We start from the raw sequence: 14,743 nt of genomic DNA, 5'->3' as shown, positions 1-14,743 counted from the left end.
AACATTACAACCAATCGAATTACATATCTTTAATTAAATTCTTATACCACTTCGATGCCATAAACATTTTGTGGGAGAACATTTCCTTTCTAAACATAGTGAGTGCACTGTAAAAAAAAATAATTTGCCGTTTATATTAAAGGCAACCAATATTAATTAGCTTAAATATATCTCTTTGTAAAAATATGTGAAAAATTCTTAGTTCATCTTGTCATGCATATTTGCATTCAGGGTCCTTTTTCATTACCCTGCCTAACGAACAGACCAAACATTTGTCCCCTCAGAGTTTACAAACAAAACAAATGAAATACATTTTTATTTCAGTGTCTTAAACAACTTTAGTTGAGTATTTGACAACTAAATCTGGTTCTCATACTGTTTCCAGCTTCACATAAACCTGACTAAACCAGACCACTTCCATTAAAAACCTGTTCAGGACAATCTCTTATATTTATCACTTATTTGAGAGTTTCAGATGCATCCATAAAGGTTTTTGAACAGCTCAATGAGTATTCATTTCACTTTCTCTGAATCTGTCACTGAACTACAGTTATGTCAGGGTTCCTCTTGTATTTATATTGCATTTAAATGTGTCTCTTGTATTCGGTGTGTTGGGTTACATTTGTGTCTTGTTTGTATTGGGACTGATTTTTCTCACAACTAATGCTGGTTCTAAGAACAGCATTCATACGTTATTATGATAACTGCCCAAATTATGGTAAGTTACCATATTTAATCCAAAAACTAATCAACAAACAACAAATCATTGTCTTTTTCAGTTTTATTCAAAACAAGATGGTATAAAACAAAAAGACATGACCAACTTTTTACATTAGCTACACAAGTTTTACAAAACAAAAGTGAAGGATATGCAAAAGCATGAGGGAAAGGTTTGGATCCACTGATACATCGTCCATGTAGCATCATAAATAAAACGATTCCATCATTATGAGCAGAATTAGAACCTCATGTCTGAAGTACATATCATGCAATAACAGGCGGATCTGAATCCATCAGAGAATAAAAAAAAAAAATAATTACATGAGAGCTTCACTACAGTCGAAATAAGAAGCAAACACAAACATGGAGAAATGCATTGTGAGATCCAGGCGATCTATACCGAAGAGAACTGGAGCGGACTGAAGAGGTTTGGGTTCGCATGAATATTATCCGGATCTATTAGGCCGAGTAATCCTGCAGGATCAAACAATTACACTGAGAAAACACTCAGGATACAGATATGACATAATAGTGTGTCTTACAAAAGTAAAAGTTTCTATAGATAAAACTTGCTTTTGCATATATAAACAAAACATATTTAGTACATCTGAACTTACTGCTCTGGGTTTCTTGTTCATCTTCATGTCAAATCTGTAAGGAAAAACATAAGTTAACAAGTGGCCCATCACAGTCATATAAACAAATGAACCTGTTAAAAACCCTGCATGCAACTAACTCTAAACCCATCATGTCTATGAATTCCACAAACATGCAGCTGAAAAATAATTGTAAAACCAAGCAAAACCAAAAAAGAAACTGCAGCAACATCTGCGAATGATCAGGTAGAAGCAAGCGGCACAGCATTCATCCACGCGACATGGACGGCCCCACGCAGCTAACGGACAGAAGACAGGGAGTGAGAAACAGGAAGTAAAATTGAGACTTACTCAAAGTCATAATCAAACATGCCAGAAGGGCTGAAGGGGGCAGCGTTAAGAAAAAAAGAGAGCATCAGAGGTTAGAGGTTAGTCCACTAAATAGGGTGTCAATGCGTGGGTTTATACCTTCAGTTGTACACTAGATGAACAACAGGACAGACACTAATGCATCCTCTCTAGTGCGTTATTAAATATAGGACCCTAACTAGTGCTCATCTTATTTCATCAACCATTAGTTTCCACAAGAAAGACAGAAAGAACAAGACATGGGTTTGAAGAGCCATTCAAACTTGTTAATGGCTGGAATATGTAACAGACATGAAATTATTAAAATATAATTAATTAAAACGCAACTAAAAATTACTTAAAATGTAATTAAAATATAGTTTGTTTTAATTAAAACGTGAAATTTTGTGCCTATAATGCATGACCATTTTCTTCATCATATTTTTGAGGCAAACCACACAAGATAAACTTTGATTTCATTCATCGAATATTCATTGTGGCAGCAAATTGTGTTTATTTTGCATTATTTTATTTTGTAAAATAAAAATTTGTTCTTAATAAAAAAATATATACAGTGCCCTCCATAAGTATTGGAACAGTAAAGACAAAATTGCTCTGTTGGCTGTGGAGTCAAGACATTTACAAATATGATTAAAAGATGAATATGAGACAAAACTACATTGCATTAAATTGCATTAATTCTTCAGATATTAAAAGCAGGGAATGTGTCGTATCAGTTATATCCATTACTTCTGTATTCTGAATCTTGCATTCGATGATAACACACAAACCAGGATGAAGACGAGGGAGCTGACTTTGAGAGAAAAGCAAGCAATTTGGATGCTAAAAGAAAAGAGGAAGTCAGTTAGAGCTCTAGCAAAAACAAAGGGCATGGAGAAATCAAGAGTTTGGAAACCACCAGTGACACCAGCAACCAACAACTAACAACTACCTGATCGGCTGAGAAAACAACAGTAGTTGATGACAGACAAATCATAAAAGCTGTGAAAATGAACCCTAAAAGACGTGTCTGTAAAATCACCAACAACTTCCAGAAAGCTGGGGTGATGCTCTGACAATCTACTGTCCTCAGGAGACTTTGACACAGAATTACAGATGCTACACAGCAAGATGCAAACCTCTGACCAGCACCAAAAATAGAAAGGCAAGATTAGAGTTTGCAAAAAAGCACAAAGGTGAGCCAGAAGAGTTTTGGAACTGTGTTTATGGACCGATGAGACAAAGATGAACCTTTATCTAAGTGATGAGAAAGCAAAAATGTGGAGAAAAAAAGGGAACGGCAATGATCCCAAGCATACAGCCTCATCTGTAAAGCATGGTGGAGGTGGTGTCATGGCATGGGCATGCATGGCTGTCTCTGGAACAGGCCCTCTCAACTTTACTGATGACTTAATGTATGATGACAGTAGCAGAATGAATTTGGAAGGGTACAAAACCATCTTGCCTACCAATATTCAAGAAAATGCCACCAGATTCATTGGGAAGTGCTTCATATTGCATCAGGACAATGACCCAAAACACCCTGCCAGTTCAGTCAAGGAATTTATAAGGGCAAAGAAATGGAAAGTCTTAGATTGCCCAAGTCAATCTCCAGATTTAAATCCGATTGAACATGAATTTCACCAGCTGGAGAGGAGAGTAAAGGCAGAAACTCCCCAAAACAAGCAACAATTAGAATTGGCTGCATTAAAGGCTGGAAAAGCATTTCAAAGGATGAGACCAAGAGTCTGGTGATGTCTATGGGTCACAGACTCACTGCTGTGATTGTGCGCAAGGGATCTGCAACTAAATAATAGCTTTTAATCTTTTATATCTGACTTATGTTCAACTGTCCCAATACTTATGCTCACATCAATGAGTGAGATGAACTCTAAAAGTGCTGTTCTTTTTATTTGGTAAAACACGTGTTGAAACGGCTAATAATAAAATGTGACATTCTGTAGTTTTGTCTCATATTAATCTTTTAATCATATTTGCAAATGTCTTGACTCCACAGCCAACAGAGCAATTTTGTCTTTACTGTTCCAATACTTATGGAGGGTACTGTAATAATGTATTATGCAATTACTAATAAAAAAAAAAAAAAAAAAAAAATACAGACAAACAGGCCAGTATTTATTAAGGAAATTTTAAGGTTAAGGTTCATTTTTTTAAACCCTGTTAATATCTAACCTATCAATCCATAATTTTCCATAAATCATCTATAAATGCAGTAGTGGCTGTAAATACTCTGGGCGGAATCAAGGAAAAATAGCTTCTCAAATCTTCCTTTTGTCCATCTAATACAAACGCGGATGTTACTGAGCATCTTCTCAAATCAAACCGGTCAAAAGTGGACCAAAACAACATCAAACATCAGGACAGAGTAAGAGACTCTAGGCTGGATCCACATGAGAGGAAAGAGTAGATAAAGACACTAAAAGGAGAAGTCAAAGCAAAAACGCTGAGCAGGAGTCACAGCACAACGAAACTGAAGTAAAACCCTCCCATTTGAGAAAAGAAGCATAGCTATCATAATCATCCATGAATGTTAACTTACAACTGCTCCCATGTTCAGACGTGTCCACAAGACATTACATCATTTACAATCAAATAACAGTCTATTTCAATTATCACTGGATCAGCCAGAATGAAGTTGTAAGTAAAGAACCATCTTATATCCTGGACCCCGAGGGCCTGCTGGAGATCAGGTACCTGTGTCTGTTCTTGTTCTTGCGTTTCTTGTGGCTGCTGTGGTGGGTTCCTGAGGAAGACGAAGCAGCTTTCTGGGGTTTCAGGTCTTGCAGGGCTCCATCTGCCTCCTCTGTGTCTTCCTGGCTGGGTTCGTTTTCCTGGTTTTGGAGATCTGGGGACGTGTCGCTCTCTGTTCCGCTGCCTGGTTCGCCTGAGAAAACAGAAGAAAAGGAAAGTTTACAAACTAGAAATTATTTAAAATATTAAGACACTAAATACACTGAATCTGATTCAATTCAATCTCAATTTTCACTTCACAAACCCATTTTCACTGGCGATACCCAGAAATACTGGGTAGACATCTTACTTGATTTCAAATACTCAAATCAGTCTATGGGGCACACAATTGTGGTTCCCAGCTCACTAGGTTTCAAAATATATCCCATTTAACATTTAAAAACAATACATGATTGACAGAAATTTCTTGCAGGCACAATAAGCTTGAGATTTTACTCACGTTTTTCATTCATATGATCAGGAATTCCTCCAAGAGCACAAACAGCCTGTGTGACAGTCCACCAAAACCAATTTAATAGATCATTTGTTTAATTTCTTTAGTCTCTTATTTCATATACACAAAGTATGTATATTTCTAAGATACTGACCGCCACTGACGTGACGGATGATTTGCTGAAAAGTCGTTCTGCTTCCTTGAATTTCCTATTCCTCCGATCAGTCTTGCTGTTTGAATTCCTAAAGTAGGAGACCAGTTGATGTTAACCTGTATGTTTTTATGATTCTTCACCACATGAAGTCATATCACACTCACTTTTGATTAGTTAGATATCGGTCCCATCCTCGAATGATGTTACCATACATCTGAGTGTCCTCCAGGTAACTGCCTTCAAATGCATAAATCTGTCTTTCTAGATTCACCAAAGTTTCCTGTTAAAATAGCAAAAAAAGATTTTAGCTGCAGCTGTCAATCATAAATGACCCACATATGATAACATTATATTATTATTTCTGTGCAGTTCTACTTTGTTCATTTTGTAAACCGAAGTTGTGCACAAGAGGCATGTTTTTCATGCTTTATAATTATATGTTGTGCATCAGGAGGCGCCACAACAAAAGCAGCTAACACAGTTAGCACGTTAGCATAGATATATAGTAGTTATTAGAACATCATTTTGACATATGTAGTACAACTACGGTTAACTAAGACTTTTTAAATACAATACAAATACATGCATTCGTTTTATATATAGTATTTGTAACGGTTTATTTCAGACTCGTGTTAGTACGCTAACACAGATGCGGGTATTTCAGTCCATAGTTCAGTCAGGGTTTTTAGAGTTCTGGACATTTAGAAAGGTTTATAATTACCGCAAGCTCTTGTTTTCTCTTGACCAGCTCGGAGAGCTCGCGGCGGGTGTCGGGGATCTGCGGTGGAGTCGCTTTGGCGTGCATCGCCATCTTGGAGCTGAGCTGCTCAATGACTGAGAACAGCTGAAGCTGGACCCCTGACTGCAGTTCTGCGCATGTCCTCCGATCCGACAGGGGGCGCTCACTTCGCAGCCAGAGCAGAATTCAAACCACTAAAGCTAAAAAAAAATCGAAAAACTGCTGCTAGTACTCGGTCTTTCTAATCAGTTTTGGATCTGTTTATCGATCGACTGAGGACTGTGGAAAACCTTAACTGTAGAGGGCTGCACGTGTTGTCGTTCGTATGTAAAGAGAAAAAGTATTGTTGTCTCTACTTTAAATTTCAGTACATTAGCCCTTGCGGTTTAGGTAACGTTACTATCAGCAAATAACTTTAGGACAGGGAAATTATTATTATTAATAATAATACAATCCTGATATAATAATGTAATTTATAATATTCAAGAAATATATAATTAATGATTTCCTTCGCATTTAGATCAAGTTTAGATGTGACGTTTCCTCCTCCTTGACCAATGAAACGCGGGCGTGAACATGTAAGTCACGCCTCCCTGAGTTAAATCTCCCGCTTTTTTGTCTTATACGTCATTTTATACACAGCCAGTGGCCACCAAGCGGCGACAGAGTACTTGTTATAAAAGCAACTTTCTTTTTTTTGTATACAGACGTCCCAGTAAAAGCGTATTTTGGGATAAATTGTTAAACGGGAAGAGTAATTGGTGTGAAGGCAAGAGCAACTATTACATTAATAATATATTTATTCAATATAAATGTAACGTTACTTTTACCCGATTGGATCATAACAATAGAATCTATATTCATTGTCAATACATTTAAGTGTCTTTTAATTTATATATTTCGTTTGTTATTGGTATTTGTTTACTAGTAGGATAGGTTAACTAATCTAAACTAGTTTTTCTGAACTCGAGGCACGTTTACGTGTTGCTATGGCAACACAAACTTGAGTTTACCTGCGACAGCATGAAAACAACAGACCAGGCATTTCTCTCAGTGTTTAAACCGACTGGTTATTAATAAATAAAGGTTTTATGTTTATTTTTTTCTGTCTCCCTCTGCACTAAGAAAACTACATGACATTCAAGGAAAGGAGAGCATGGGTAAACTCTACAAAGGCCTGAATGAATGTGAGTGATTTGCCTTTAGTGTCATTAAATCTGCTAAAGTGTTTAATCTTATTCAGAGCCATGTATTTCATTCTGTAGTTCAGGGATGTGCTTCATCTATTCCAACCAAGTACCAGACAATCATCATCAGCAATGAAGAGAGGAAAGGCTTTTCTTCGCAGTCAAAGAGGTTTCAAGATCACCTGGTGAGTTTAATAAATAATCCAGCTCTCCTATATTCATTTGTTATGGCATATAAGATTTTATAGTGTTCCATTTAATGCAATGCTTTTAATCTATCTATCTATCTATCTATCTATCTATCTATCTATCTATCTATCTATCTATCTATCTATCTATCTATCTATCTATCTATCTATCTATCATTTTAGAATGAGAATCCAGGGCCTGGTTCATATATCACACATGCACCCGCTGAGGGATGCAGTCCTTCATTCTCTAAGAGAGGAACAGGCAGCTTTGCTTCAAAAGTGAGACCCTGATCAGACCCTACATTAACCCTACTATGCTTTAGACATTTGGCCTTCCTGCTAATTACTTCTTTGAAATTATTATTATGAATAATATTACTGACTGTTTTCATATCTCAAGGCTGGTCGTGTGCCCCGTAGCTTCCAGAGATTAAGCCCAGGACCCGATGCTTATAGCCTCCAGACGTCTCTACTTCACAAACACGATTTTTGCAGAGGAGAATCCAGAATGTTTCGTCTGCCTGTTGCAGTAAAGAGGGAAAATCCAAAAAATGAAAATCCTGCACCAAATCAGTATGATGTATGTATCACCCAGCATACATCTCGATTGTTATTTGTCACAGTGAAAGCTTACAATTCGGTAAAACAAAGTTTTGGGTTGGTAAGATTTTAATTTATATTTTTATATGTAAGATATTTAACTTAAAATACGATCAGTAATTTTGTGAAATTTTATTACAATTTAAAATAATTGCTTTCTAATTGAATGTATTTAAAATGTATTCCTGTGATCAAAGCTGAATTTTCAGCATCATTACTTCAGTCTTCAGTGTCACATGACCTTCAGAAATCATTCTAATATGCTGATTTTCTGCTCAAGACACATTGTTATTTCTATCAATGTTGAATGCTTCCTAAAATTTTTGTAAATTCAGTATTGCATGTTTTACTCAAGATTCTTTAATGAATAGAAAGTTCACAAGAACAACATTAATTTGAAATAGAAATCTTTTGTAACATTATAAATGTCTTTACTGTCACTTTTGATTTGATGAAAAAAAAAATCTTACTGACGCCAAACCTTTGAGCGGTCGTGTATGATTCAATTATTTGTATTTTTTAGTTTATTTATTTATTTATTTGCTGTCAGGTGTCTTATAGTGCTGTGGACAAAAATTCAACTGTTTCTGCTCAAAGTGCATTTCGCTCTAAAACCAGAAGGAATGCCAGTGTCTCAGATGACTTTAAAGGACCCTCTCCCTGTGAGTAACTCATATATTTGACCAGTTTTAGATGAAGATAATTAAGTTAAAGTTGCAATACCAATTGTTAAAACTCTTCAGTAATTCTGAGGTTAAAAACAAAACTATATTTGAAAACAAATATTAATGAGTTTTGTCTGCTTTTCATGAGTGTATATGTTATTTTAATATTTTAAATTTAGTAGTGAAATGAGGTGTTATATTCATTGGAAAAGAAGAGATATTCTTGTGCCGTTACTTTGTCTTGTTCTAATTACAGTCAAATATTGTAATGCTATTAATTTATTTGTTCACATGTTCATATTTAAAACTCTCTATCTACTCAAATCATTGTGAATTAGAATAGAAATAGACAACAGACAATAGACAACAATAGAAATTACGGTTGATGAATCCATCTCTATCCTTGTTCTGAAGGCCACTATAACGTGAGTGACGTTTTGCTCCAGAAGACTCCTCAAGTTCCTTACTCCTGTTTTAAATCCACTACTTCCCGGATCCAGCCACCAGTGAGAAACAACATCCCTGGTCCTGGGACCTATAACCCCTATCAGCCACCAGAACCTGTGAAGAGAACCATTCTGCCGTAAGTGTTCGGACAGATCTGCAATAAAATTACACCCATAAGGGTTCTCTTTCATGTTGTTAAGAGCAAAAATGCACTGGTTACATGTACGTTTATATAATGATTTTTGGCCAAGAATTTCATCACAATACAAAGATATTTTTTGAATATATTTTATGTATGAAAACGTCTGCTTTTATCATGAACTAGTTTTTCAAAAGCAGTATAAGAATAATCTTGGATATCTCAGATGTCTCGTTCTTCATATTGGATTAAGAGGTTTAAATGTGTCACATGAGATGATCAGTGTATTATATCTGTGCAGAAGGAGACACTACTTGGGATTATCAGCGCCACCTCTGATACCCACCAAAGACCCACCCTTCCCAGGCCCGGGACAGTATGACATAGTGAACTACAATCGTCCGGTCAAACACCTCGTGTCTAGTGCTGCCTTCCTTTCTGGGACAAGCAGATGGATACAGGACGTCAAAGGACAGGACATACCTGGTCCAGGTAACACTTACATAATCTTTACTTCATTTAAAAATAAGACTTCTGTTGTTGTTGTCTGTCGAGTTTTAACTTTTAACTTCCTCCTCCTAGGTTTGTATGAACCCATGGTCCTTTCAAAGACGTCGTTCTTGTATAATCCTGCAAAAATGTGGATACCGGCTTAAACAAACTTATTTTAAACAAGTTTTAGTAAAAAGTTGTATACCGATTTTAAGTTGAGTGCTCATGTTTCATAAAATGTCAGTCTTAATATGATTATTATTTTAAATTATTATTATTTTTTAGATGTTTATAATATATTACAAGTCAGCTGTGCTTACAAATTGCTGTAATGAAGAGATATACACTGGCAATCAAAAATATGAAATGATATTTAAAGTCTCTTACGCTCACCAAGGCTGCGTTTATTCGATCAAAATTACAGTAAAAACTAATACTGTGAAATATTACAATTTAAAATCTCTTTTCTATATGAATATATTTTAAAATGTAATTTATTTCTGTGACACAGCATCATTACTTCAGTCTTCACTGTCACACAATCCTTCAGAAATCATTCTAATATGCTGATTTTGTGGTTATTATCTATATTATTACATTATCTACAGTATATTATTATGTTGATTTTAAAATCATATTTTTATGGAAACCATAATACACTACCATTCAAATGTCTGGGGTAAGCATGATTTAAAATAAGGGAAGAAATCATAACTTTTAATCAGCAAGGATGCATTCAGTTGATCAAAAGTGACCAAAGACATTTATAATATTACAAAAAAAAAATCTATTTTAATAAATGCATTGATGAAAGTTTATTTTGTATTCAACAATGAAGCCTGAAAAATGTATCATGGTTTCCACAGAAATATTAAGCAGGGAAAATATAGCAGCGGAAACGTTTTAAACATCAATGATAATAGGACTATTATTAATAACAAAGCAGCAAATCAGCATATTAGAATGATTTCTGAAGGATCGTGTGACACTGACAGCTGAAGTAATGGCTGATGAAATTCAGCTTTGCATCACAGGAATAAATAGCATTTTAAAATATATTATTATAATAGAAAATAGTTCAAATTGTAATAATATTTCACAATATTACTGTATTTTTGATCAAATAAATGCAGACTTGGTCACTAAGTGAATCAAAGCATTCTCAGAAACATGGAGCTGCTTTCTGTGTCTGAGTCACGTCTGAACAGCTGAAAGTCAAAGCAGACACAGCTGAGCTCCGAACCCTTGATCCCTCAGCAGCTGATCCTGGACCTGCCGGACAGTGAACATGATGATGTGAGTGATACTCTTCAGCTGATCCTGGGTCAGTGGTACAATCCCAGGGTGGGAGCAGCTGTTGCTAGAGGAGGGTGTGGAGGTCTGAGCTCATATGAACAATGCGAAAATATATGTTGGGATTTCAGACGGTCATGACATGAAAATGTCCTCTGGAGCGTTACTGAATGACCTCTGGACAAGGTCAACATTATGTATAAATTTATTCATCAGGGCTGTTTTGGGCTGATTAATGGGCTTTATCTGCTTAAACGTTTATAGATTATGATGTAACAATATAAAAGATTATTCATATTATGAGAAGTTACATTATTGGCTACAAAATATAATAGACAATTGCTCACCAAGGCTGCATTTATTTGTTCAAAAATACAGTAAAAACAGTAATATTGTGAAATATTATTACAATTTAATAGAACTGTTTTCTATATTTCACTATAAAAAATTACATTTATTCCTGTGATGGTAAAGCTGAATTTTCAACATCATTACTCCAGTGTTTAGTGTCACGTGATCCTTCAGAAATCATTATAATTTGCTGATTTGCTGCTCAAGAAGCATTTATCATTATTATCAATGTTAGAAACGGTTGTGCTTAATATTTTTGTGAAAACCATGATGCATTTTTTCAGAATCCTTTGATGAATAGAAAGGAATAGAATGAAACTAATTTTTTTTGTAACATTATAAATGTGTTTGCCATCACTTTTGATCAGTTTAATGCGTCCTTGCTGAATAAATGTATTAATTGAAAAGAATTATATATATTACTGACCCGAAACTTCTTAAAGGTGCAGTGTATATGCGAATAATTTGTAATGATAATTAGAATACATATACAATGAATGTTCTTAATGTGTTATGGGTGGTTGCCGGGTCATTGTTATGCGGTTACTAAGGCGTTCTGAGTGGTTTTTAGTGGGACGCTTTGCAGTTGTTAGGGTGGTTGCTAGGTGATTACTTACTTTAGAACTGTTCACGAAAGGGTCTTTGGGGAAGCATTAATGGTTCTTCTATGACATAATTGCGAAAAACCCCTTTTGGACCTTTTATCTTGGTTCATTCAGTACTAGATCTTTTCAGTATGGGAGGCCTTACAGTAAAATTCAGTACAGTTGGTGAAATATTTGGAGTAATAAGAGTGCAGTAATGCAGAATGTTGTCCACCCATCCCGTATGTCGCCTGTTGCTGATATCTCAAACCCTGCAGCTGTTCAACCACCCCCGTCAGCAGCTGTGAATATATTCAAATGCTGACCTCACCATTGTCCAAAACAGCTTATCATATGTTTATCTTACAGATTTCATAAACTGATTTTAGCTGTTAAAATTATGTGATGTTTTTGAGAGCTCATGCCTCTTGTGATCAAGCTATTGGCCAACATAGTCTAAAAAGGCAGTTGTACATCTCCAATAATCTTTGTTTTATTTACAACTTCAAATATATTTTTTTACAGTGTAACTGAAACATAATACGTTTACTCTAAGTGCAAATTGGCTAAACCTAAAATAAAAAAAAATAAAAGCTCAGTGAAGGTGTTTTGAAGCAAATGCCAGCCGCTTCTTTTAACTGGGCTTTAAAAAAGCCTCAAATTTGCCCTTGATCTACCAGTGATGGATGGTGCATCTTAGTTATTGAGTGATCACAAAATACCTTCAATCATATCAGATATTATGTCTAACCTCTTCACTATGGTTCTTTCAGTTTGCAGACCACATTAAAAGAGTATTTTGATATGAGATCTTTACAAAGCACTTCACAGATTATATAAAACCCGTCAGCATCTGCTCATAAACAAACTTGATTTATGTTTTAAAGCTTATTTGGGCTGTCCAATGTGGCCCAACCTGACCACATGCTCACCTATATTATCTCAACAAAGCATCTTTTAATCTCATCTGCGTCGTTCTCCATGGCAGCGAGACATAACTGAGATGCTTTTAGGAAGGGTACGCAATGAGTGCGCCATCACGCCGGATACACATCCCCGGGCTTCTGTGCTGTACAGATCTCAATTGTTTAACTCATGACTGATGGATCTACATTTATCTCCAAATGCCCTCAAGCAGGGACTGAAAGCAGTCTGAGAAACTCTCCGCCTGACTGCAGCGCATGCTGTGTTTTGACCCATGCATTATTTTTAGAGTTTTTAGCGTTTTTTTAAACATATAAGTGATTATGTTTGGAAATGTAGATTATTCACACAAATGTAAGTGGTTAAGTGCAGGTATACTCCACTAGTTTGGTGTTGTTGGCAGGGTTATATCAGTGGTACCAGATGGCTGATTCGCTTCGTGCTGCTATAATGGCCTGATTTCAACTCTTAAATGCTCTAGCTAAAGTATTAAATAAGACCAGACTCACGCTGGTCTACACATGATCCAATCCAGTGAGGACTGTAATGACATTTTCAGCAGTCTCAGATTGGTGTGGTCTCAGTTATAGGGTCTGAAGGTCTTTTACTGGCGCTGTAATATTTATTATTATTATAATTCAGGTCTTAGACATGGTTAATTTTGGTACGTATTTATGGGGAGAACTGTAGCTACTTTTTGAACCATTGTCTGCAATCTGTGTTATTTTATCATTGAGATACTATTATGTTATATACAGTATCTCACAGAAGTGAGTACACACCTGACATTTTTGTAAATATTTTATTATACCTTTTCATGTGACAACACTGAAGAAATAACACTTTGCTACAATGTAAAGTAGTGAGTGTACAGCTTGTATAAGAGTGTAAATTTGCTGTCCCCTCAAAATAACTCAACACACAGCCATTAATGTCTAAACCGCTGGCCACAAAAGTGAATACACCCCTAAGTGAAAATGTCAAAATTAGGCCCAATTAGCCATTTTCTCTCCCCGGTGTCATGAGACTCGTTAGTGTTACAAGGTCTCAGGTGTGAATGGGGAGCAGGTGTGTTAAATTTGGTGTTATCGCTCTCACTCTCTCATACTGGTCACTGGAAGTTCAACATGGCACCTCATGGCAAAGAACTCTCTGAAGATCTGAAAAAAAGAAATGTTGCTCTACATAAAGATGGCGTAGGCTATAAGAAGATTGCCAAGACCCTGAAACTGAGCTGCTGCACGATGGCCAAGACCATACAGCGGTTTATATACAGTGTCGTTTCTTCAGTATCGTCACATGAAAAGATATAATAACATATTTACAAAAATATGAGGGGTGTACTCACTTCTGTGAGATACTGTGTGTATATATATATATATATATATATATATATAATTGAATTTTGTTTTCCATTTTAATTTTATATTTATATTTCATATTTCCATTTTAATTTTAGTCAAAGTTTTAGTAATTTTTTGTTTTTGTCATTTTTATTAGTTATTGTTTTAGTTTTTTTTTTATCTGTTAATCTATCTATGCAGTTTGTTTTGTTTTGTTTTTTCCAGTTTTTGTTATTTTAGTAAATAAGCAGAATACGATAGTAATCAACAAAATCAGCGTTTTTTAAATAAATAAATACTTTTAGTAGTAGTACTAGTAGTAGGCCTAGTAGTAGTATTTTCTAATATTAAATTAAAATATTAAGCATTTTTAATTAACAATTTGTCGGCTAAATCCCCAAATTTAACATTTAATTACTTCTGGAATGAAATATATTGCGTTACCACCAGGTAATAGTGTACATTTGATGATTACTAAAATTTGGGATCCACCTCAGTTTTCCAGCGGCCGGGACGTGTACCCTTGTGCCTCCATCCTGATGCCGCAGATCCAGCTTTTAGAAACCAGGGGGGGGAGACTTTCTGCAAAAACCTACAAACCTACCTTTTCTTTCTGAGTCTTTTCCTGAGAAGACTCCAGAATTATCCTAAGTTTATTTAAGTAAATTATAGATATATAACCATGAATAGTGTATATAACCATAAATAATGCGCTAACTGCGTGACGGCGTCCCCCATCTAGGTGAATGGTACGCTCCAGTGGAT

General features: G+C 35.5%; 2 protein-coding genes across 4 annotated transcripts; one reads left to right on the top strand and one right to left on the bottom strand.

Moving 5' to 3' along the window:
* LOC306846740 (chromatin modification-related protein MEAF6) lies at positions 1-6,340 on the bottom strand. 2 transcript variants are annotated; one of them, XM_079380325.1, is made up of 8 exons: positions 5,745-6,340; positions 5,188-5,303; positions 5,024-5,111; positions 4,876-4,921; positions 4,380-4,569; positions 1,668-1,697; positions 1,338-1,371; positions 777-1,194 (listed from the first exon to the last, which is right to left on the bottom strand). In XM_079380325.1, the coding sequence occupies exons 1-8, from the start codon at positions 5,832-5,834 to the stop codon at positions 1,180-1,182; spliced, it is 609 nt and encodes a 202-aa protein (XP_079236451.1). In that variant the 5' UTR covers positions 5,835-6,340; the 3' UTR covers positions 777-1,179. The 2 variants fall into 2 exon arrangements, with proteins under 2 accessions (XP_079236452.1, XP_079236451.1); XM_079380326.1 differs by lacking the exon at positions 1,668-1,697 and having other exon boundaries at positions 1-1,194.
* stpg1 (sperm-tail PG-rich repeat containing 1) lies at positions 5,944-9,694 on the top strand. 2 transcript variants are annotated; one of them, XM_079380323.1, is made up of 9 exons: positions 5,944-6,340; positions 6,888-6,949; positions 7,028-7,134; positions 7,321-7,419; positions 7,541-7,720; positions 8,291-8,402; positions 8,820-8,988; positions 9,293-9,483; positions 9,574-9,694. In XM_079380323.1, exons 2-9 carry the CDS (start codon positions 6,919-6,921, stop codon positions 9,645-9,647), a joined length of 963 nt encoding a protein of 320 aa, XP_079236449.1. In that variant the 5' UTR covers positions 5,944-6,340; positions 6,888-6,918; the 3' UTR covers positions 9,648-9,694. The 2 variants fall into 2 exon arrangements, with proteins under 2 accessions (XP_079236449.1, XP_079236450.1); XM_079380324.1 differs by lacking the exon at positions 5,944-6,340 and adding an exon at positions 6,407-6,531.
* The last annotated feature ends 5,049 nt before the right edge of the window (positions 9,695-14,743 follow it).

This window comes from Barbus barbus (assembly GCF_936440315.1).
Source record: "Barbus barbus genome assembly, chromosome: 27".
Taxonomy (NCBI): domain Eukaryota; kingdom Metazoa; phylum Chordata; class Actinopteri; order Cypriniformes; family Cyprinidae; genus Barbus; species Barbus barbus.
Note: the sequence above shows the minus strand (reverse complement) of the source record. Positions and strands in the feature narration are given on the sequence as shown.